The sequence below is a fragment of the Alligator mississippiensis genome, chromosome 1 (assembly GCF_030867095.1).
Source record: "Alligator mississippiensis isolate rAllMis1 chromosome 1, rAllMis1, whole genome shotgun sequence".
Classification (NCBI taxonomy): domain Eukaryota; kingdom Metazoa; phylum Chordata; order Crocodylia; family Alligatoridae; genus Alligator; species Alligator mississippiensis.
This window is the reverse complement of record NC_081824.1, coordinates 339,218,834-339,243,134: the sequence shown is the minus strand read 5'-3', so window position 1 is coordinate 339,243,134 and position 24,301 is coordinate 339,218,834. Positions and strand designations below refer to the sequence as shown.

General features: G+C 40.8%; 1 protein-coding gene across 4 annotated transcripts in view; it reads right to left on the bottom strand.

Moving 5' to 3' along the window:
• Positions 1–7,188: 7,188 nt before the first annotated feature.
• Positions 7,189–24,301, bottom strand: part of HERC2 (HECT and RLD domain containing E3 ubiquitin protein ligase 2) — a 194,051-nt gene continuing 176,938 nt past the window's right edge. For all 4 annotated transcript variants that reach the window (XM_059720957.1, XM_059720960.1, XM_059720959.1 and 1 more), the window contains 9 exons: positions 23,637–23,834; positions 19,594–19,677; positions 14,374–14,515; positions 13,253–13,447; positions 13,035–13,147; positions 10,632–10,822; positions 9,662–9,767; positions 8,851–9,063; positions 7,189–8,203 (listed from right to left, as the gene is read on the bottom strand). In XM_059720957.1, coding sequence (XP_059576940.1) covers positions 7,931–8,203; positions 8,851–9,063; positions 9,662–9,767; positions 10,632–10,822; positions 13,035–13,147; positions 13,253–13,447; positions 14,374–14,515; positions 19,594–19,677; positions 23,637–23,834 — 1,515 coding nt within the window. In that variant the 3' untranslated portion in view covers positions 7,189–7,930. The remainder of the gene's footprint in view (positions 8,204–8,850; positions 9,064–9,661; positions 9,768–10,631; positions 10,823–13,034; positions 13,148–13,252; positions 13,448–14,373; positions 14,516–19,593; positions 19,678–23,636; positions 23,835–24,301) is intronic.

Here is a 24,301-nt window from a genome sequence, read left to right as displayed (position 1 = left end):
CCACATCTTAGTGTCATCAGCAAACTTGGACAGTGTGCTTTCCACCCCCTCGTCCAAGTCGCTAATGAAGATGTTAAAACAGTGCAGGCCCGAGGACCGAGCCCTGGGGTACCCCACTGCTCACATCTCGCCAGGTTGAGTACAACCCGTCCACCACTACTCTCTGGGTGCGCCCCATCAGCCAATTTTTTACCCATCCAACTGCGCAGGCATCAATGCCACGGTCACTTAATTTATTGATGAGGATGGGGTGAGAGACAGTGTCAAAAGCCTTCTTAAAGTCTAGAAAGACTGTGTCCACAGCAACACCATCATCCAAGGATTTAGTTACTTGGTCGCAAAAGGCAATCAGATTGGTCTGGCAGGACCTGCCTTTGGTGAACCCATGCTGATTGCCCCTGAGCATGATCTCCCCTCCAGGCCCCCCACAGATGATGATTCTCTCCAAGATCTTCCCGAGCACTGAGGTGAGGCTTATAGGCCTATAATTACTTGAGTCCTCCTTACTCCCCTTCTTAAAAATAGGGACCACATTAGCCAGTTTCCAGTCCCCCGGCACCTGGCCAGATGACCACGAATGCTCATACAGCCAGGCCAAGGGCTCCGCGATGACCCCTGCCAGCTCCCTCAACACCCTTGGGTGGAGGGCATCTGGACCTGCAGATTTAAAAATGTCTAGCCCTTCCAGAAGATCCCTAACTACATCTGCGCTGACTGAAGGCTTGATAGAGCTATCCCCAAGATTGTCCCTACCTCTGGTAGGTGGGATATCCTGGTCCCTGTTCAGCAAAACAAAGGCAAAAAAAACTGTTAAAAATACCAGCTTTCTTGTCTGGCATGGCCACCAGATTACCATTTGTGTCTTGCAGGGGCCCTACATTGCCTGGTGCCTTCTTCTTGCTCCCAATGTACTTGAAAAAGGACATTTTGTTGTCCTTAATCCTGGACGCTAGCCTGAGCTCCATCTCTGCCTTGGCCTTCCTAATAGCCCTCCTATACTTCGGGCCGAGGAGTACTCCTTGGCAATAGTTCCTCCCTTCCACTAGCTGTATGCCTCCCTTTTAGTCCTCAGGCATTGCTGAATGCCCTTGCTGAGCCAAGGGGGTTTCTGAGCACTCTTACCACCCTTGCTTCTCTCAGGGACTGTTACCCTTTGGGCCTGGAGGATTGCCTTTTCTAAGAGTGACTCTCTTAGAAAAACAACCATTTTGCTTCTTTACCACCCATCTTCTGCTTTGATATGTTTAGCAAACTCAGTAAAATATTGAATTTGCATAGTGCAATGCCTGCTTTCTTGTGCTATCTACATAGTTTGGAGTTGCAAACATTGAGGACTGGGTGGGAGTTTCATGGAAAGTTACACCTTGTCCTTTCATTGCAACATACTATTTTTGGAAAGCTGAAATCAGACTTAGTGTGTGGTTCCAACATCAACAAATTAATTGTTTAAAGTCTGCTTTTTTCCCCCCACAAAATTATGCCAACCAGGCATTCAACATTTTTGTCAAACTTTCAAAAAAATAAGGTTAATCTTTGGGGCTGAGACTTTCATGCACATGTTATTTCAGGCCAAACTATAATTCCTTGGGACAGGGGGCAACAATTAACATAGCTACAATTTAAGGGGTAGAGAATGGGCTATGTTTTGCCTTGTATTTCTCTTATAGCTTTTTTCCTCTTTCATCTCTAATGCCACAAGCACCTGTGGAATTTGAAGCCAGTCCAATGCTGGTTTGGGAGCTTCCAGAACTAAGCCTCACATACCAGCAAAACAGTGCTTCCAAAACCATAGGCACACTCCAGTACCCCACTATTAGTATCCAGACAATATATTCATCAACCACAAACAATTATATGTCTAACTCTTTTTAGCAATAAAGAATTTATCGTGGCAATTTAGAGAATCTCTCTGCATACCGCTCAAATGCTCCTGTTTTATTTCATGAATGGTCTGTGCATTTGGCTTATAATCATCTGTCACTGCATACTACCTCCTTGTGTGAAGAGGACAGGGAATGACTTCAATACATCTATCCATAAGCAGGCCAACCAATGAAGACCATCACCACACGAATAGATTTTATGTGGGGACAATAAAAAAGGAGCAACTGCTTCCAAAAAAGTAGTTTTTGCTGAATAAAAGGTTTAGTAGGTCATAGAGTGTGGGAGGTATGTTTTCAGTAGTAGGGGACCCTTTTTAACTCTTGGACCAGAAAAGGAAAAAGGAAACTGGTAGGAGAGAAAGAAAAACACACTTCATGATTAAGAAATCAGCTACATGTAGGAGACAGGAATCCTAAACCCATTACAGAGGAGTTACCTATAGCCGATATCTGTGGCCATGAAAGCCACTACATGGGCTCCAACTGTGGGGAGCTGATACTCCAATACCCTGCTAAGCCAGACTATAAAAGGGAGAAAGAAGCAGAGATGAAACCCTCCTGCCCCTCCACCCCAGGAAAAAGGACAGAGATAACCCAGCCAACCAAGAGCAGGGGGAGAAAAATAGGGACTTGTTAGAGAACCCTAACATCTCATGAATATTCAACATACTGGTGGAGCAGGGATGATGGGGGGAAGGTGTGTATGGGTGTGTGTCAGAAGAGATATGCTGCCACTCAGTGGTGTTTTGAGTAGGTATCAGCAAGTCATTAGTTACTGGTGGCAAAATGCACAGCTCACGTGACATTTGGGCAGCCACACAAGTGTCCTGCTTCAGTGAACAAACAGAGAACCATTTACCTTAGTGGACTCTGGCCACCCATAGAAGGCTGCACATGTCTTCTACTAACAGGTGCCACTGAAGAGATCAGCTGTAAAATAAAGCGCCTGCAAGCCGGGAGCCCCGAGAACAGTTTGCATAAGCTACTGTGGGTAAGAACTGCTCCAAGAGGCTCTAACATCTGGGCTTTGAAGGTCCAGCTGCCTGAAGGACAGACGTAGCCTGTGCCCTGAAAGCGTATCAGAAGTGACTAAGAAAGAGCCATTGCTGCAGACTACACAGTCTAAGGGCAGCTTAAAAACATGTGGTACCCAGGTGAGGGAGCTCTACCAAAGTTGTAACCTTTACAAGTGGCATTACGGTCATTTACCAGAACACATGAAACAAGGAGTTGACATGCTACCAGAATATTACCAAGTTACAATTCTCTCATTCCATTGAAGAACTCCTCTCTCTATTCAGTGCTAATGGGAAGTGGTGAGCAGTCAATCATAAATGTGCAAGGGAAAATTAAGAGTTTTCATGATCATTTTAGTAGAATAGAGCGCAGAAACATACTGTGCAAAGAAAGGGCTTTGTAAATTAATGGCACATAGGAACTAATCAACAACACACTCATACAAGAGAAAAGAAACTTATTTTGCAAGTCTTCCTCACATGTGGCTTACACACTCCCCCACACCCTCCCGCCCTTTTTAAGCTCTGCAAATAGCAGATGATTAGCATACCAATTGGTGCAGGATTTTAACATCTTCCCTTCAGCAAATTTCAGGCTCTAAGGCTTCAGCATTTTGAGTAGAATATTATGAACAGGGTACATAAAACCATAGAAGTGTACTGCTAAAAGGGAACCTCAAGAGAACTCGTGCTTCCCACTGCACCGAGCAAAAACAACTATATATAGATCTTCTCTGACAGGTGTTTGTCTAGCCTGCTTTAAAAACCTCCGGTGCTGGGGATTCCGACACCTCCCCAGGTAGTCTGTTTCTGTGCTTATTCTTACAGTTAGACAGCTTTTTCCTAATATCTAACCTAAATCCCCATTGCTGAAAATGAATCTGATTTTCTTTCATACCCCCACAGACACAGAAAACATCAGTCTTCAGTTACTCCCCTCTATATCCAGTTTCTTACCAAATCAGAAGAGTGCAACTACCTTATCCCTTTGTTTTTTTCCAGAATAAACAAACCTAATTTCTTCTCTTTTTCCTTGAAGTCATGCTTTATAAACCTCTTAACATTTTTACTGTTCCATTCTGGACTCCCTTTGTCTACATCAGAGGTGGGAAATGTATGGTCCGTGGGCCAGATCCAGCCCACAGAGCCACTCTATCCAGCCAGCTGGGTACAAGACCACTAGAAGCTACTAAATAACCCAGGGCCCTTGGACTCCAGTGGACATGGTGATTTGGCAGCAGAAGGGTAGGGGTGTGCAAAACAGGTCCTAGGCCAAATCTGAATCCGAAATCGAATTAATTGGGGATTGTGATTCAATTTGTTGATTCAGATCGCTGTCCTGACTCAATTCAGCTGAATCCGAATCTGAAGATTCAATGCTGATTTAGAGAATCAGCAATTCAGCCATAGACACAGTTTTTAATGTTTTCTCTACATACCTCGAGGTACCAAGCATGGCTCATGCTGCGATGCTAGGGCAGATGGAGCGTCCCACAGGAACGCGGGAGGGGCCCCTTGTGTGCTCAGTGGTGGACCCAGAAGTGGACCAGAAGTATTTCCGGTCCACCGCCAAGCACACAAGGAACTGCCCCCGCGCCCCCCTGGCTCAGCGATTAGCTGTGAGTGTGCCCCCAGACCCAGGAGGTACCAGTTGCCGAGGTTCCCCCATGCACTCCATGGTGGACCCAGAAGTGGACCAGAAATACTTCTTGTCCGCTCCCAGTCCACCACCGAGCATGCTGGGGACCCCTCGCCACACTCCCGTGGGATGCTCCATCTGCCCCAGCATCTGTGTTCACGAGCTGCCTGGTGCCTTGAGGTATGTAGAAAAAACATTCAAAGCTGTGTTTATGTCCGAATCACCGAATCTCTCTGAATTGATTCAGAGGGTTCTAATTCCATTTGGAGACATTAAAGGGTCTCCTGATTCGGTACGGATTTGGAGATTCGGCTGCTAAATCAGACTGAATCTTCACCAAATCAAATCAGTGACCAAAGTTTCCACAGCCCTACAGGAGGATAAGCACAGGCTGATATAGCCCTGGTTGCTCCAGCTGTTTCACCCGTTGTCATTGCCACTGCCCTACCTTCCACCTTTTCGCTGCCAGCTCTGTTGGCACCTGCTGCTGGAGCTGCCCCACTACCACATGCCATGCGTCAGACCTAGAGCTGCTGTCATGGCATGGGGTATGTGGCAGAAATTTCAAAACACTGTACCAGGACCTGCTGCAGCCACATACCCTGGGATGGATCTGGCCCACAAGGAGCCCCCCCAGTCTGGATCCAGCCCAGGGCACAAGATGAGTTTGACTTCCCCCTTGTCTATGTCATTCTCAAAGCAGGATGCTGTAAGCCAGGGGCGGGCAATTATTTCAGGCAGAGGGTCACTTACTGAGTGTTGGCAAGCCATCGAGGGCCACGTAACAGGCAGCCAGGGGCAGATAATTATTAATTTTCTAAATATTTTAGGGGTCCCGCAGGCCAGATAGAATGGCCTGGCAGGCTGCATCTGGTCCAAGGGCTGCATTTTGCTCACCCCTGCTGTAAGCTGAGGCCAGTACTTCAACTAAGGCCTCCCCCCTGCACCAAGTACAGCCACATCTTAAATACAACACTTCTCTTAATACGCAAGGAATTCATTTGAGCTTTTGGGGGTTTTTCCCCCCAAAAGCATCACTGCTTCATTCATTTGGGACCTACTGAAGTCCAGATGTTTATCTGCAGTATTGTTATCTAGCCAGATAAAATTCCCCTTTGTGTCATTGTGCTTTTGATTTCTTCTAAGTGTAATACATTTGTCTTTGTCCGAAATCAGTAAGCTGGAATTCATTACTCTCCCCAATTTATTAAAATCAATTTCAGATTGGATCCTGTCCCCCCAAAGTGTTTGCAAACCCTCCCAGCTTGGTGTCATCCACAAACTTTATACCAGCATACATTAAATTGCTAATGAAGTTGTTAATGAAAACACTGTATAGTTCCAGTCCACCTGCTACTGAAAATTTTGAGCAATGCCAGATCTAAGACAGAGCCATTCAGGGCCTACCAGTATGACCGTAAACATTTGGTAACTACTCTGATTGTGGTTGTGCACCTTGCACATCACTGGTGACAAAATTCCAAAATCCTTATCAGGTTTCAGGAAAAGTGATTTGATAGCCATGATATTCCAATGTGCAAGAGTTGCAATAAGAGGAAAGGGTACCAATTAAGGGCAGTTTCTCAAATAGTTAATAATTTAAAAGGTAAGAAAAGCTGATTTTTCACTAATTATAAAGTAAACTTTAACATTTATTGACTCAAAAATACAGTCCTGGGAATAAGCTACTCACATCTTAAATCTTGATTTTAATTTACCCTCTGCTGAAGTTTAACTCTGTTCACCACAGCTACTACACCTAATTACTTTCCCACATAAGAGGTGTAGTACAAGTCAGGCACCTGCTGTTGTGGTTCAGTGGTAGAATCCTCATCTGCCACATGAGAGACTTGGGTTTGATTCCTAGACGTGCGTATAACTACAGCCATTGTGGCACTAAATGTCCAGACTCAGTCTGGCATTTGGCTACTCTCTCAATGGTGTAACAGGAAGATGGAAGGTCTGGACAGCCTCCACTCCTCCATACTCCTGCCTAGGTGTACGTGTAGAGGAAGGTCCTAGTGACCTCTCACACACCCTCTGTTCCAGAAGAATCGATGGTTGCCTACTACTACAAATCAGGCATTGATGCTGTACTTCACAGCATACTAGGACACCACACCCATGCAAAGCCCTACACACTTCAAAACAAGTTATGCACAGAAAGCCCAGGCAAAATGCATTTCAGGATCAGTCTGGTAAATGCTCTGAATTCTTCAACCAGAAAATGTTACGAATGTCATCTCTCCTACTCAATATTGCCTTTCAGGAAACAGGCAGTCCCAAGTGCTTAATACATATGCATACAATTTTCTCTTAAAAATTTCTCTGCCAGCACACTCACTGGCAGTGGTAGTAGTGTCTGACAGCCCCTGTATAGATAAGGAGTGGTTAATATCATTTTATTACTATACTGAGAAGACTTTTCTGTGCCAGTTTTCACAGTGCTTAAGCTCACTGTGGGCTGAGTAGCCCTAGTTATACTAATGTACTCACCATGATTACTCTCTCTGAATGAACCATGCAAATATTTACAACTATGGTAAATTTTAGGGTAAAAAAAAAAATCTTAGTTTAAATTACATTTAAAAGATTTTAACCATTTTACAACCCTCTTCCCCACATGCCAACTACATGACCATAAAAAGTCTTATTAAACTTTTAGTGACAGAGGTTTTATTTGGAGGGAAATTATAATTTTTTAATTTACATGGCACGAATTATATACAATACACTTTCCATGATAAGAATTATGCTGCTGCTCACAGAAAGGTATCAATTTTGAGATACATAATGCATAAGCTAAAATATACAAATTGGGGGTGGAGGTGAACCTAATGGTCCTTTGTTTATTACCTATAGATGTATTTCAAAGAATAATGATAATTTAATGTTCAAAAAAATTTTAACAAACTTCTAGTAAAGTTAATTGAAATATTTATAATACTATTCAGGTGTTGCACAGTTTGTTCAATATACAACCAAGAAAATGCACAGAACACAACACTTAATATGAAAAAAATCTATTGCACCCACAATTTAAAGGTTTCACTGCCTTTCTGGATGCTGCACTACTATATTTATATAAACATTTACAACACTTTAGTAAACACAAAGATTCTAAATGTAGTGCAGCATTATGGGGAACCCTTTTAACTCTTAAAATAAATGTTAAATGCCCATATACTGTGCCATTTATTCTAAACTGATGACTTGGATTATAAGCCATTATTCCTATTGTGAGTAACAAACATTTTCCCCCATGTTGAGAAGATTAGCATTCCACTTGTTATACATATTCTGTACACTATGCACTCTAAAACTGTCTTTTGCTCAAATGCCACTTGTGACATATTGCCTCAGTGCTTGTGACATTTGCTCTTGTGTTTTCTTCAATGTCCTGTTAAATAATCCTGCGTAGAGTCTGAAGCAAAAGAATCCGCATCTTCATTGTCAGAATCATCGCTACTGTCATCAGCAGCAGGCTCTCCCGTCAGTGCTATTCGAGCATAATCATCAGTGTCTATGGATTTGCAGAAGTGAATGGCATATTTCAGTTTTTCTTCTAATACCTGTTTACAAGAATATCTGGGAAGCTTCAGCAGAAAGAAGCACGTATATGACTCAGGAAGGAAGTGGTCTGGAGGATTGTATTTATCCAAAACCTGTCAGAGAAGCAGCATAAAGCATTTTTAGTTTCACCAATCAACACCTATGCATGAATAAATACCAAGATAAAAGCCTCTGGATTCTTTAAAACAGGACCTGTTAACATGTATTTATCCTGATGTAAAGACTGTTTGAAAGAAAAGCTGTTATGCAAAACAAACAAAACAGAAATACTTTTCATTTGTTACAACAAAAATTAATCCATCTATATGGTATAAGACAGTAAGGGAACAAGCTAGAAAAAGTAAACCAATACAGTAAAAAGCAAGTAAGAAATGTTTTAGTGCTAACACCACAGCTTCTGTGTAGGACACTAAAATATATACTAAGATTAACTGACCTTCAATTCAGATCTTCAACAAATATATCACTGAGACAAACAATCAACAAGGGAAGCAAGACAGTGAAAATCTTGAAACCAAAAAAAAATACTGCCTAAGACTGGAACAGCCTAACCACCAAAGCTCAAGCAAAAAACTAGAAAATTTAAAAGAAAATTTGTTATCTATGCATTTCTACAGGATTCTAGTCCACTACAAACTCTATAAATAAACTATTTGGGTGTCAATTTGGTGAAAATGCCACATTCCCAGATCAGTCACCATCCAGGCTTCATTACCAGGAGTGGCCTTTTTGATCTTACCTGAATAACAAAGTCCCTGCCCCTGAAATCTGCAATTGTTCTGGGTAGCCTTGTCCTACCCCATACAAAGCGGAGGAAGAGAGAACGTTCCGTGTTAGAGAAGGATTCCATCACCTCCCAGAACCACTGTATCAAGGAGGCAGTTGGTTCAATTCCCTTATACGTTGCTACAGATTTCAGAAGATGAAGTGGGATATCTGGGCTTCCGCATACCTGGAAAATAAAGTAAGAAGAAATCAATCAGAAAATTAGTTACCACCTTCTTTCTCTAAATATTTTAGCAGCTTACAATATTTACTAATTAAGGGTTACTTATTAACCCTTTTGAACAGTGACAGCCAGATGTTGATTAGCATCCAGTGTCTAGACCCTTTGATACTACTTGTAGCATTCATTCTTAATGCTTTACAATGGTAAAGTATGTAGCAATGGAGTTAACACCCACAACACCCTCAGGAAATAGTATCTCCTGATTACACCTCAAAAAAAAAAACAAAAAAAAGAAAACACTCCATGGTGTTGAATGAACAGCCTGCCTTTAAACCTGTGATCAGGCAGTGCCAGAGCTTATTGGTTTCTAGCTGAGTCACACACACAATCCAAACACCACTATGTAACTGCATATCTAACACAGTAACAGGACATATGTTTTCTATCCATTTCCCTTAGCTACAAATTTGCCATCTACTATCGTTAGACAGAGCATTGTTACTAATACTAGTACTACTGCTTTAAGATCAGTAACACTCATGTAAACAGCTCCATTTTACAAAGTCAATCCAACAGAATTAGAAAACCAGAAAAGTTATACCATCGTTTCCAGTTCATATCCTGTAAAGAGTGAAAGAAGAGGAACTGGGACAACACGAGCCATTCCTTCACGAACTGCTGCCACTTGTTCATCAAATTCATGAAGTCTGCAGAAAGTCAGATATATTGGAAAAAAGTTTCAATGACCATGACTCCTAGTGATCATTTGAGTTGCATTGTAAATCAAGAGAGAGATCCTCAACCCATGCTAATGCATTCATCACATTTTAAACTAAACAACATGCGCTCAGGATGATCTCTTCAAACCAAGAGATGCCTAAAGCCAGTTCCTAAATAAGAATATTAGGAACCTTAAAAAGCCACTGCCAAATTTTCAGAAAGCATCAAGCATCTTGCCTCCCCCTCTGCACTCCAATTTCATTGAGGCTGTTCAGCACTACCAATTTATCTGTGCAACTACAGAGGTAGAAGCCTAATTTGGAGACTCACGGTATAACATTTTTGACCTTGGATTTTAAGATTAGAGTGGAATAAATGGGATTAGAATTAGAAAAAAGTGGTATTAGAGAGGACTGTATCTAAATTTCCAAATAGAATATGTTAAGAGGAAGCCAACTTGCAGATGGCATATAGACGTGAACAGTGTATGTTCACAGGAAGGCTGAATCAACCCCTGGGAAACCAAGATGCAAGAGACATTTTGGGTAACTAATGTCAGCTAAGAACAACCTCCTTGTCTGAACAATACATCTACCCTAATGTTAGGTGTTTAAAAAAGGAAAATGCTGGTCTTAGGTTCTAAAATTCTTAGTATCAGATGTGCAGTTCCTTTCAGGTGCATGCAAGATATTAAAGCCTTGGGAATTATCTCCAAGGAGATAGGAAGATGTATTTATAATACGACACAAGAAAATTCATGTAGTGTGCAAGAAACTACACTACTCATTTGTATATAAGCAGTGTTAGACTTCCCACCAATTCTAAAATCTGAGTAGAAGTATAAAACAAACCTGTAGTTTATTGCCAGTCTCACATATTCAGCTCTATTATCCAGTGTAATATGGGTGTATTTGGAACTCAACTGGATGTCCTGACCACTTGCATTTGGCACTGTGAAGGGAAGACTCATGGCTTCAAACTCTTCAGAAGTAGCTTCATTGTCTCGAATGTACATGAGCCCAGGAATAAAATCTTTATCAACCTTTCAAAAGAAAAACAAGTCCATGAGCTATGAGCAAACTATTCATTCACTCATACAGGAGCATACCTTTCATCAGGTTTTTTCTACAGTAGAACGAAAGGAAGCTAATCATACAAAGGTTCTGTCTCAATTACTCATTCTGAATACAACACAGCTGAGAGATTAAGTGCATGCGCAGTGCACAATATTTCATTAGGGTTTTGTTTTTTTAAATCTTTGTTCTAGTTTTCCAATCCCTCTATGAGAGAAAGAGGAAAAAATACCTGCCAAGAAACTAGATTATGCCACCGAGACTGGATTTAAAGAACATACATTGTGAGGGGTGTCAAACATGTTTTCCATGGGCTGGAGCTCCACAGAGGTCCTAGGAACTCGAGGGTGGGGCCTACCCCCTAAGTCCGGGATACATACCCCCAGTGAGAACATGCGTCAACAGGTAGGGCAGGGATGGGGGTGACCAAACAATGGCCATGTTAACTTCCATGTGCCACTGCTCACCCCACCTGCCAGAGATGAGTTTGGATCTGACCTGAGATAAACTCCATGATCTAGAGCTGGCCCAGGGACCAGAAAAGTTTGACATGCTTGCACTAATTGAACCCTTACAACAGCAAGCATCAAGGGAACAAAGAAAATGCACCCCAGTTGTCACAACAAATGCAAATATGCATCTTCAGCTGGCCCTGTCATAGCTGAAGGCTTGGCTGCACCTTTTAACCCTCCTGAATCCAAGTGCAACCTCTCTGTAGCTGGCAGACCCTACCTCTTCACTCCCTCAAAAAAAGAATTTCACAATTCTCCCAATTTTAGAGGGCACAACAGAAGCCACCATGGTCCTTCGAGTAGGATCAACTGTGAGTCCTGCAGGACTCTCCTTCAGGAGCTGAAACCAGTGCACAAAAAGAAACCCAGAACAGTCTTTTCAAAACAAAGTATTTTTTATGCTTTGCTTCTGCTGTTGAGTTTAAACGAGAGCAAAGGGGTATTAACACAGACCTCATTCTGTGAGTCAGAGGCAGTGTCTGTATATATCCAGCTCTTGCCACCTTGAGCTCAGATTACTTAGTCACCTGGTCTTCACTTCCATTTTCCTGCCTAGTGGCCTCTTAAGGCTACAGGATGCCAAATAAGGCCAGCCAGTCAGTCAACCACAGAGGCAAATATCAGAGAAACCAACACCCGTGGTGTCAGAAAAAGTGTGCCTGTCCCCTTCACTCCCAATTTTACCCTTTGGTATCCTATAACCAGTAACATACATCAGACAAACAATATTTAATACTGAAAATATTAAACATCTTCCAAGTACTTCAAGTTCATAAAAGGAAGCCAAGAAGTCAATATTATTCGAGAACCTGAAAAATCTAGTAATAAGTTGCTGGAAAAGTTGCTAAGCCCAGTGAGCTGGCACAATATGCAGAGTAGCTTTGGCACTTCATGATATCCTAGGTTAATTGAAGTTGGAAACAAATTCTTCTTGTAACACAAGATCTTGTTTATATATGGGGACATACATCTCAGTTATCTTCAGCTGGTTATATGGATTTTACAGATAAGAAAATCCAAGACAGAAGGATAATGCAATGCTCTCTGGGTCAGCCAAGAGACCCATGGCAGTGCCATCTTAAGTTTTAGTCCAATCCCAAAACACACTTTGCACTGTACCACCGAGCTCATCATAAAACTACTTCAAATCCAATATTTCAATTTAATTCAAAACTATCAGCATTCTTACCTAGTCTCTTTCTAGAGAGACCAACAACACGGATGCATACTTATAAAGAATTAGTGTTTAATAAATGGGATACAGTACAATGTACCTAATACAGAAGATCATTCCTGCTGTAAAAAAAAATACTTCTCTTAAAAGAGCAACTCAATATATCTGCAAGAATTGCACGTGACATTTTGACCCAACTTCTCAAGAAACCATTTTCTTAAACCATTTTTACCATGCCCTTAAGCAACAGCTTTCAAATCGAATTGCAGAAATGTTCAGGCTAAAAAAATTAGTTTAACTCTGAAATAAACACTTGAATTTAAAGTTTTAACCATAAGCAAAAAAGTAGGCCTTCACAAGACCTCAAAGTTAAAAAGATGACTCAGAACGCCACATTTATCCCCAGTACAGAAGTCAGTCACAAGCAGAAAAGCAATGGTAGTTTCCCTCCCACTTTCTCCAAGTTAGATCTATGACTAAAACATTTACAATTACCTCACTAAGATCGGCAATAGTCAAGTTCATTCCTGCTAGCTGCTTCCACACTGGTTCTGCCAGGTTGAGGCTTAGAGGGCTTCCAGTACGGATAGCAATGCCCAGCAGTACACCTGGAGGATTTAAAAAAGCAAAAAAAAAAAAAATTATCTTTTTTGGATTCTACACACATTACACAATCAAAGTTTGGGTAATAGGAATGCCGCTAGGAAATTTACCCAGGAAACGAAACATGTTCATATGTAAAACAGACTTGGCCGCAGGGTTTAACAGGAAACAATCTCTATTTGCCCCAGATTCATCTCTTCCATTAGGTGTCACAATGAGGAGAGGGGTCAGCCCATTCTGAAGCTCTTCACACATTTCAGCAATGGATTCACTGTAACCTCCACCACAGTCATCCACAGATTCACCTTGCAAAAGGAAACAACAGATCATATCCAAAATGTTTCTAAATGTAGTTTGGAGTAAGATACTTTCTTCAATATACTGAGAAAACAACTGCATACTAAAAAGCTACATTGTCATATATCAGTTTATGATAAAATACATCTAAAATTCTGGTTCTCATTTAAATAGTTTCCTCCTCGACAAACATGAATATATGCAGCAAGACTATGAGCAGTTCTCTGAGAGACCATGCAAAGCCAAATGTTTGATATATTGAATAAATGAATAGAACAGAAAGAAAAAGTTATTTTCTTTATTCAACATGGCCTATGAAACTGAGCACTGAACAATTAGTCTTTTTAGGTAGTATTGTATTTTGATATTTTAAAAATGCTTGTTAAACTTATCTCTTAATGACAATATGTACTACTTTATCACATGCCAAACAAAAGACACCAAGGAAATTTTATGAAACTTAAGACGCCTAGGTGAAATTTTAACACATTAAACTTTGAGTTAAACATCAATATAATCAGGGCTAGCCACAGACATTCAAAAAGCCCAAGGCAGAACTGATCTAAGGTATGTGGGTTCTGCACATTTGCTTTTAAATGTGTTGGTTGGAGGCGGGAGAGAGGGGGGGTGCAAAAATTAGACCAGGTTCTGCCGTTATGGAATGTTGGATTTAGCAATAGATTGTTTTCTTTGATATTTAAAATAGATTTATGGAAATATTTCTACTGATCTTTGGTTTTATAACAAACCTAAATATGGATTCTGAGCTTCTCAGAATGTGATCTTTTGATTTCTTAGATTTCAAACATTTTCTCACCCTTCCCTCCATATCTCTTCCTACTTTTATATCCCCCAAAAAGAAAATGAAGAATATGGTTATGAGAAAAATAGGACCGGGTTGGGGGGGGGGGGGGGAGATGATTAAAATTCTTACCAACAAACTTGACTTTCCAAACACGATGAGGTAGAAGAAGGCTATCTGGACTAAACGAACTCATTTTAGCACACATTTGACCAAACACTGACTTTGTGCCATCCGGACCAGCCAATCCTCCTTTACTCCTGGAGCGTTTTACCTGACAAATCAATAAGTACACATTATAACATGCCTGTAAGAGGATACTGCAGCTGTCATATCTGTGTAGATATGACCATAACATGAATGTCTGCCAGGCACATTAACAATGCTCAATATTGTACTTGAACAAAATGACTATTTAGGCCAAGAAATTAACACACTGTACATGATGTATGCAGACTGAAGGGCCAAATTTCTATTTTTAGGAAGAGTGAGGTTGTAGCAGCGATGGTCCAGAAATTATACAAAAGGCAAGGATTTCTTAGGGTGGTATCTTTTATTGGACCAACTATATAGACGGGATAATAAAAGCTGGACAAGCTCTCAAATGCAAAGGACATTCTTCATCAGGTCTCTCTAGGAATGTAGAAGTACTTTCCTCTTCCCTCCTGGCCTGCTAGCCAGGCCAGGAGGGAAGAATAGCATATATTCTTATTGCTCCCTTTTCCCCTAGCTACAAGTGGGAAGAGTTGATTTAAAGCTCAGGGTTACCTGGCTGTACTGTAATTCTACTGTAGATTTTCCCAATCTTATACTTTCTGATCCATCAGCTAGGAGGTAAAAGTGGGGATTATGGGGGGAAAAAAATTAAACTACTTTAAACTTTAGGATGCTCATTAGCAGGCTGCAGACGTACTACTTATTTGAAGACAGGAGAAAATCTGAACGCACAAGTACACAAAACTGACTGGTTCCAGATTAAGACAGCCTCTGCCTCTGTGGCTGAGCTCCAGCTAACAATAAGAGTGCTATTCTTGCTCAGAAATATACATGGCTAGTATTGCACCCATTTCCCCCTCTCCCTGCACCTCCCAGACCCTGTGCCCACACTGGGAAGGACAGAAGTGGCAGTAGGGTGTAGTACAGGAACAGCAGCTGGAAACTTGGCATGTTGAGCAGCCAAAAATGTCGCAAATATTTGATGGCAAAAAGTGTGATATCTCCCCCAGCAACAGCATACCTCCAGTCACTGCTTCTGTACCGTGCACCTTTGCTTCTCTGCCCTCATCACTGTTGGAGCCACAGCTAAATCAGGAAAAGTACATAGGGAGAGGGGAACAGGGGACAGGTGCCCTCCCTCCCGCTTCAGGCAGCACCCAGGGATCCAACCCTCCTTATGCTATCACTCTTACTGATCCTGCTTGTGATTCTGATTTCTGAAATTATCACTGTTCCTGATAATCTGTGGTTTAGGCCCTTGAGTCTGCACGTAAAAGACTGCTGAGTTTACACACAGAGCAATTAACCCAGATGCCTTCACACAAGAGTACCAATGTTCCTTGACGGAAGAATGGGAGTCATCAAGATAATGCAGTGCAAAAGATCTTATACCAAAATTCAGTTCACATATTTAGTGAGGTGTGTAGCTGGTGTGCTTACACCCAGGTCATTAACTGAACAGTACTGTAACACCTAGAATACCTTTCTTGTCAGAGTAGAAGCCTTGTTTTAAAAGAGATTCATTGCATTAACAAATGGATATGAAAAACACTACTGTTGAGGTAAGCCACTGTAAACACGGTCCTTGATTATGTATTCTGGGGGCTCCGAACCTTCCCGTCTCCATATTAAGTTTAAAAAAACACTCTGGTATACAGCTAAACAGTAACAGAGGAAATACTTGGCAGCTGGGAAGCCAAGGCAGCGGTTTTGAGCAGATTTCACTAAGTTTTTGAACAAAGTAATTTCATTATGTTGTATTACTGTTTGATGAAATAACTGAAAACACTTCTTTATCACTGTTACCATCTACTAAGTTCTGATCAGTTTAACTATTCACTGGCAATCAGATTAGTTAAAGGAGTGGAAGCAACCTGCATTAAGGAATAAATTTTTAAATCATGTGAAGTTTAAGAAGATTGCAGGCAGATAAAGAGCCTTTTTCCAGGCTCGCTTTCCTGGGGTGGTCTGAATAGGATATAAACATATTAGTTAGGCTGGTGAGGTTTCACTCACAGGTTTATGATTAAGAGCATGGCTATCAACTTATTCATACTTTTTTCCCCTCAGGATAACTAAAAAGGACCTATGGCACTTAATAAAAAGGCTCTAAAAATCCCAAATGAGTTGTATAAAAATATTTAAGGGAAGCAGAGAAGATATATAGAAACAGCCATGCAAACCAGTAATTAAGTTAAGACTAAAGAAAAAACACATGAAGAATAGCATACAAAGAAAATCCCACTGATTAAGAAGGAAATATGAACAGATAAGTGTTCATGGACATACAATTTGAACCAGGTTCTAAGGTGCTATAGACAGAAGGAAGATGAGGAATGAAGGTGAGGCTGGAGGAGGAGCACTAAGTTAATGGATTCTGTACCTACTACATTTTAAATTTATCCTAGTTTCAATTAACTCCAACCTTATCCAAAACACTTAATAGGTGACAATTATGACCCACAAGTACCTATATGGAAAATAAAAGGCTCTTTGCTATTAGAAATTTCTTCTAGCAGAAAAAGGCATCATGAAATCCAGTGCCTGGAAACAAAAGTTTATTTTTTAATATAACTTTCACTAGGGGAACATAAGAAAGAGAAAAAAAACGGACAGCCAGCACCTCGAGATTACCTTGGCATGCAGCAGCTTCAGGAGGGGTATGTCCAGAACACCATGGCACTTCTGGAGCTGCTTGAAGCTCCAGACTGGTGGATAAAGCCAGCTGGAAAGTACTTCCAGCCCCAGAGAGGGGCACAGCAGTAGAGGCTGCAGCCAAGCAGTTTGCCCAGCTGAAGCAGCAAAGTGCTCAGAGGAGCACCACTTCAGGCAGGACCTGGGATGGAAGCTGATCAGGAACCTGGTAATTGCCAATGACTTGGAGACACTGGGAACAGCTACAGGTCAGAGAGACCCTGGGTGGAGGCGCACCAAGTGTAGGGTCCAAGTGCCAAGTCCGAACAGGCCCCATATACTACCATAGGCGCTCAGGGCAGTATAACACCTGATTTGGAAGATCCCAGATGGGAAAAAAATTTGGAGATGATGCCGCTGCAGCAAGCTGGCACCTGCCACTCCCTATGGCCTATTTGCTTGATTTCAAAGCCTCTGGGCTCAGAACTGAGTTTTTCCAAGGGCTGTACTGCTTAATAAACAACAGCTGAAACTTAACAGGAACCAGGCCCTAATCAGGCCAAGGCCAGACAAGGTGGCTGCTGCATGGTGGATGTAGAAACACAGGCTATTAGAATCATCAGAGACTCCAGATAATATCTCTCTCCGTGGGATTCTGGATGTGGTTAGGGTGGGGTAAATGGGAAGTTTGGAGCCCTACAAAGTGAAAAGGGGAAGAGACTGGAAGGTTACACATATGGGGAACTGCCTCCCATAATTTACCATCAAATTCATGGCAGGAGAGAAAATATAACACCATAGGCAGACCAGGCGACCTAGTCCAGGCTCCATCCTGTCACTGTCGGTAGGGTGGAGATCGCTGGGTTGGGGCCATAAGCCTTACAATACCTACAGCTGGCACAAGAGAACAAGTAGCCTCACCCCCTGCTGCTGCTTTCCATACTGCACCAGTAGGGTGGGGAACACAAATTTCAGGGACCTGCCCAATAATTAGATTTATACATGAAAAATTAAAATAAATATTATAACAGATTATAATTTTCCATGTATAGAATCTAATTATTGGATAGTCATCTTAAACCCAAAGTAATCTTGGATTCAGGTCAATATAGTAATTCAGCTATGGGATGGCAACTGTTCCATTTGTTCAAACCTATGAATCTATGACACACTGTACTACCACTACTAGGAAAATAGCACTTTGCTACTACTACCCATTTGGTTCTGGACCAGATTTAAGTATCACAGTTAAGAGAATCCTTTACTAATCCACTTAAAAGAAGAGAGGTAATTAACTCATTGGAGTTATAGATATATTGGCAATGACTTAAAAAGGTCATTTGAGTTGAGAGAAGGAAAAAGGAGGGAGGAAAAAAGTGGCAGTACACTTTTACCTTAAACTTCACAAACAAATTCAAACTACAATATTTTCATATATTGCACTGTCAAGAAACCTCTTAAGTATCTACAGAGTGCTTCTTGCTATGCTGAAAGAACAGACCATGGAATCCAGTCAAACCAGGATCTATTTCAGTTCATTAGGAGTCAGAATTGTTCAAAAGTGAAACTTCCTTTTTACTATCCCAAGTAGCATAAATATTGGAAAGAGAAAAAGCAAAATTGATACACCAGCTTAAGTTAAGCAATGCCGTGCTGTTCAATCATACAGAAATGCTTGTGGAAAAGGCATGTCTGGCCTAAGGCTTTACAGTACATTCTGTAACATCAAAAAATCCTCTCATAGTAACCACTACCACTGTCAACGTGACCCCATGTGATATGCAACAAAGATCAAGAGTTTAACATCCTGATCCTTAACTATACTTGGGGCATTTTAGAATGCTGTCAGTCACGTAAGCAAAATCAGGATAAACTCATGTGATGATGTATAACGTATATAAATAATATTTTATGTGAGTTACAATGTCTTAACTCCTTGGGTCTGTTTATGTTTTTTGTCAAACTTCTTGCCAGTTACAACCCAAACTGTCAGTTTTTGTTTCCAGAAGTACTGTCTCAAAATCGACTACAAAGTGATTTAGAATATTAGGAGAGAAGTGCACCAATCTGCAACATGCAATCCTGCCTTATGCTTTTGGTGGGTTAGCTTTTTGGTATGAATTCACCCCTTAAACTGTAGAGAATAGGGATATGCAAAGTAGGACATTCCAGGACTTAGAGCAGTGATTCTCAAACAAGGTACTGTGGCAGCCTGGAGTGCCACTAGATCTTCTGAAGGTGTGAGGAGATAAGCAAGGTGTGAGAAGATAGGCAGTTAAATACAGGCTCAAGTTTATCCCTGTCTAGCCAATTCCCCACTCCCACAATCCAGCCCCTCTGCCAGGATGTAAGCACTGCAATATATAAATTAGTTTTTGAAACTGAACTGAGTTGGAGGCGTCATCTCTCAAGTCCAAAAAAAGGGTTGAGAACCACTGACAAAGAACGTGAAGCCCTGGGGTCTGTATGCGTGCATTACACTCAAAACTTTAGCCAAGGTACCTGTATTCTGTTGAGTTCTACAACTGGACCATGCTGACGATCTCTCACCATAGTTGCTTGTACAACCTTTCTGAATGCTGCCTCCTAAAAAAATTAAAATAATTAAACAATATTAAAATGCAATTCTGAATCTGTGAGCATTTCATTTCTAACCATATGATTAAATCAATTCAAGGAAGAGGGAGCCACTAAAGATTACTTACACAGATTTACCAAAGAATGAAACTCCTCATATCTAGCTGACAACCTTCAGAAAATTTCTATCAAGAACAGCCATGAATAGCTTTCACTGAATTTGCCCCCAACGTGCAAGCAAACTCAATCTAGCCCTAACTACATCAGATAAATTGTCCCCACAAAGGGTTCAACTATCACTAATGCACATTCTTCTTACCAAAGCACCAACAAAACCTTGTTTTTTCTTGGACCTGTTCCTCAAGAAAAACAGTAAGAGAATGCAGAGTATTTTTGCAATGCTAAAAGTAGTCATTCATGCTAATATTATGGAAGTCTGAAATAACCAGAATACTAGAGCTAAATCAGATTGCTTGAGTCACTTTGATTCCTGGCAGATGTTACACTTAAGATGTGATTAACCAGTTAATCACGTCTTAAAACAGTAACTCAGCCAGACATTGAGTTAAGTCATGGCATGATAAAACATAAAATAAGACACAAAATTATTCCACGAAGAGTGGAAATTTTGTGGCTGGTTTCCATTGTGTCTTAAATTGAATGTGTGGCAGGGTACCGCCCGCCATGCAGCCTGATGTTGACTGCATGATGGGTATCTGGAAGCAGCCCCAGTGTCATCCCAGGGCTGGGACCCACAATCAGCTGATTGACAATTCCAGCCCCAAGATCACTCAAGAGTCTTAAACGCACGCTGCTGGGGCTGATACCAACAACCAGCTGACTGGCAGTTCCAACCCAGGGAAAGCACCAGGCACCTGGCTCTCTACTTGCCAGTGCAAGGGGAGCCCAGCAATAATGGCGATCCTGGGCTTCCCTTGTACCAGCAAGAAGAAATGGTGCAATTGGTATCTGATCCTTGATCCCAAGGTTGCATATCCTACCATGCACATATTGGGATTGGGGAACAGATCCCACGCTGCTATGAAGGGAACATGTGCCAAAGGGCCCTGAAATCTTGGACTTGAACACAATGTTATTACATTGTTTTTTGTTTTTAATGGTAAGTAGCCAACATGAAAGGTGCTTTATATATAAAGACTAATACTTATTCACTGAAAATAGAGAATGTTTTAAGAGAGGGGGAAAAAATCTAAGAATAAAAAATTAGAAAGCAGAAGGTAACTATGTAAGTTTGTCCTGCTTTTTCCAACTCTTGAATCTCCAAATACCACTGACTTTACAGAAATTTGCAAATACTTAGCATCTTTGAATATCAAGGGATGTTTTAGATGCCTACATGTGGATTTGGGAAGTTAACTTTAACAGCAAGGTTTCATAATTTTCCCATAAATGTGTGTTTCGAATCACATTTTACATGCAAATCCTTTCCACAATACTTTTGCAAAATGACCTCAGACCAATATTAACAGCAGGCTGTCTCTGCCAATCTATTCATGAATCTACCATAGTTTCTAGCATAACTAGCTATTAATGGCAGTATAATAAGGAAGGGCTGAGAACAGACAGGTGGCAATTATCTCTTTATCTTCTGATCTGAGTTAAGCAGGGAAATGACAGCTCCAAGAGGATAAGATTTTGCTTTTAAAATCTGTGTTACAACAAGAAAATGGCTCCCAATGAGCAGAACAGGTGGTTAAGGGTGGGTGAAGGAGCTGTCACCAAGTTTTATAAAACCAATTAGTGCATTCTTCTACAGGGTAATGGTAAAATTTCACAGACAACATAAAAATAACTTCTTTAAACTCATATAAATGCCCAGTCTCTTGCACAAAAAGACAGCTTGCACAAAAAAACCAACCTTTCCCCAACTACACATTTTCTCTGGTATATGTAGGAAGAGGTTTCTTGAAACAATATGTTAAAGAATAGAATTTAAGTTGTACCATTTTGTTATAGCACAAGGTACAATTCCAAAAGGAAGGATAGGAGCTAACTCTTTCCATCTTTCAGAGCTACAGGGGAACAACTTCTAACTTCAAAATTTTACGCAGGTGCAGGGAGAATGCTACCCGCCTGTAGGTGAAGAATGGTGTATGGAAGAACTTTTCTTTTCCTTTCTTAAATCACTGCTGCATGTTATTATCCCATACTTTTAGTCTACAGGGTGAACTAGCTATACGTGAAGGAAAATAGTGTCTACACATAAAGGACAAAGGCCATAAATTTGTTTACCATCCTTTCCTCTTTCAGCTTACTTTAGGAGGCATTTATACACTCCCACATCTATCAATCATGCATCACCACGGTACTCAAGCATCTAATAACATCACAGTTACTTCCAGACACTTTAACGCTAGTCTAAAAACGGTCAATTTAAGAAGGCCCTAAAAAAGTCAGCTGTACAACAGCCCAGTAGCAGAATCCTGGTGATTTTCTTTAAAGGGGTCCAAAGCAGGAAGATAGTTGAGAAAAGGCTTTCATTAGCTCCTCTGTGCACTTTCTTGCCCCATGGTGAATGGAAGCCACCCTGTGGTAATTAACCCTTTCACTGATATAAAATGCCACACTGTAGCTTCCACAAGGTACAAATAGTTATGGCGATGAAAGTAATACATAAATAAGCACTCCCATGCCTTTATCCCTCAGTAAGTTTACTGTCAGGCAGGGTATACTGTCAGTTTACTGTCAGGTAGGGCAGGGTGGCACCGTAGAGACCAACTAGGTCAGACGCATGTGCCTTCAAAGGCAACAGCCTACCTCATCACATGAAATCTGCCTGTGATAGCACAGATTATGTAGAAGGCTTATTTGTGTGGGGGGGGGGGGGAGGGGGGGTGTTAAACCAATGCAGTCACTTTGCAGCCTTTCATCAAATTAACCTTTGTTCTTATTTAGCAATAATTATACTCAAAATGGATCAAAATGCGGCCTTCGGACATGCATGTAAGATTTCCACCAAAGTCTAGAATACGGGTTTTCAACCGGGGGTATGCATACCCCTTGGGGTACTTGGGATGGCCTGGGGGAGGGGCGGGGGGGCCACTCGCTGCAGGACCTCCCCCACCCGAGCTTGTCTGGCCACCAGGGGACTCCTGCCTTCTCCACTGGCCACTGGGGGTACACTGACCCAAAAAGGTTGAAAACCCCTGGTCTAGAGAAACTGCGCATGCTTATCTCAAGGCAGTGTCCAGCCTGCTGGCTAGAAAAAGAAAAAAAAACAGTTGTCTGTAAAGGGTTATCAACCTTTGTTATAACAGAGGCAAGAAGAGGGTCTATCATGGCAATGAAAAGCGATCAGATCTGACACAGTCCACAAAACTGAAGGCCTTACAGAGGCAATTCATTAGGACAAGAATTAGAGATATCCTGAATCAGACTCTCAAGTAACAGTTTTGTAATCGTGTTAAAAGCCTTTTATATCAGCATTTATTTTAAATTCAATTGCAATCTTCAAGAATTATAGTTAATTGAGGTAATCAGGCCTTCCCCTTGAATGCAGAATTCTATGTTTCTATTAACATGGTAAAGAAATTCTTAAATGCCCGGCTCATGTCCTATTCTGACTAATCACAGACTGAACTGTCTCTGCATACTCCTATGGTATCAATTAGCAATATACCAAGTCACTGCATCTGAAATTCTCCATCTTATTTTATTTCCCCTCCCCCTGCAACCAAGTAATTTCTACTAAATACTCAAAAAAAATTCAACAACATGACAACGGAAGATTTAAATTATGAAACAAATTAACACATTAACAACCTTTCCCATTTCTATATGTTTAAGAAAATTCTAATTTTGCCTCCTCTTTGTGAAAATATGACACCTGTCAAATGTATGTATTATTCATATACATAAGCAGAAACTTAAAATGTATATGGCAACTGTAACTAAATGAAAACAATTTGATATTCTTTAACAAAATATATATAGATCTTGATAAATACCTTTCCCTGTGATATCAAAATCCCCCGTAAAGTATCAAACCCAACAGAGGGTCCCTGGCCAGCTTCATCGAGTCGTCCTTCAAGATCAAACATGGGAATGCAAGGACAGAAGAGCTCAGAGATATGATGTAGTAACAAAAGTCTGTTTCTTAGTGCAATTATTGGTATTTCCTGTAGATGGTTGTACTCCATAGGAACCTATAATAAAATAATAATTTGTTTTAATATTAAATGTATTTATTAGTTCATGTGTGCAGGATATGTATTATAACAAATAATAATTTATTCAGAAACACAAGATGTGAGCTTAATAAAGTATTTACTTATTCGTACCATCAGAACAAAAAAGGACAAAATCACTTGTACATAAAAATTGCATCAATGTGGACTCTAAAATGAAAATATTTGTGAGGGTTATATGTGGCTTCTTGCTACACGAATCATTGATCTTTCTTACACTCCAGATTTTAAAAGTACTTCCGTAGGAGAATCTCTGAACTTTTATTCCTTCAATTAGCACATGGAAGCAAAAAGAACAGCAGAATAACCTAACAGTGAAATAAAAAAAGTGAGGGCAAAAGAGCATTCAAAAAGTAGTTTTTCAAGACTTCCAAGGTAAGTTGACTCTGAATTCCTTTCAGGTTTTTAATTGAATCCTTGTTTTT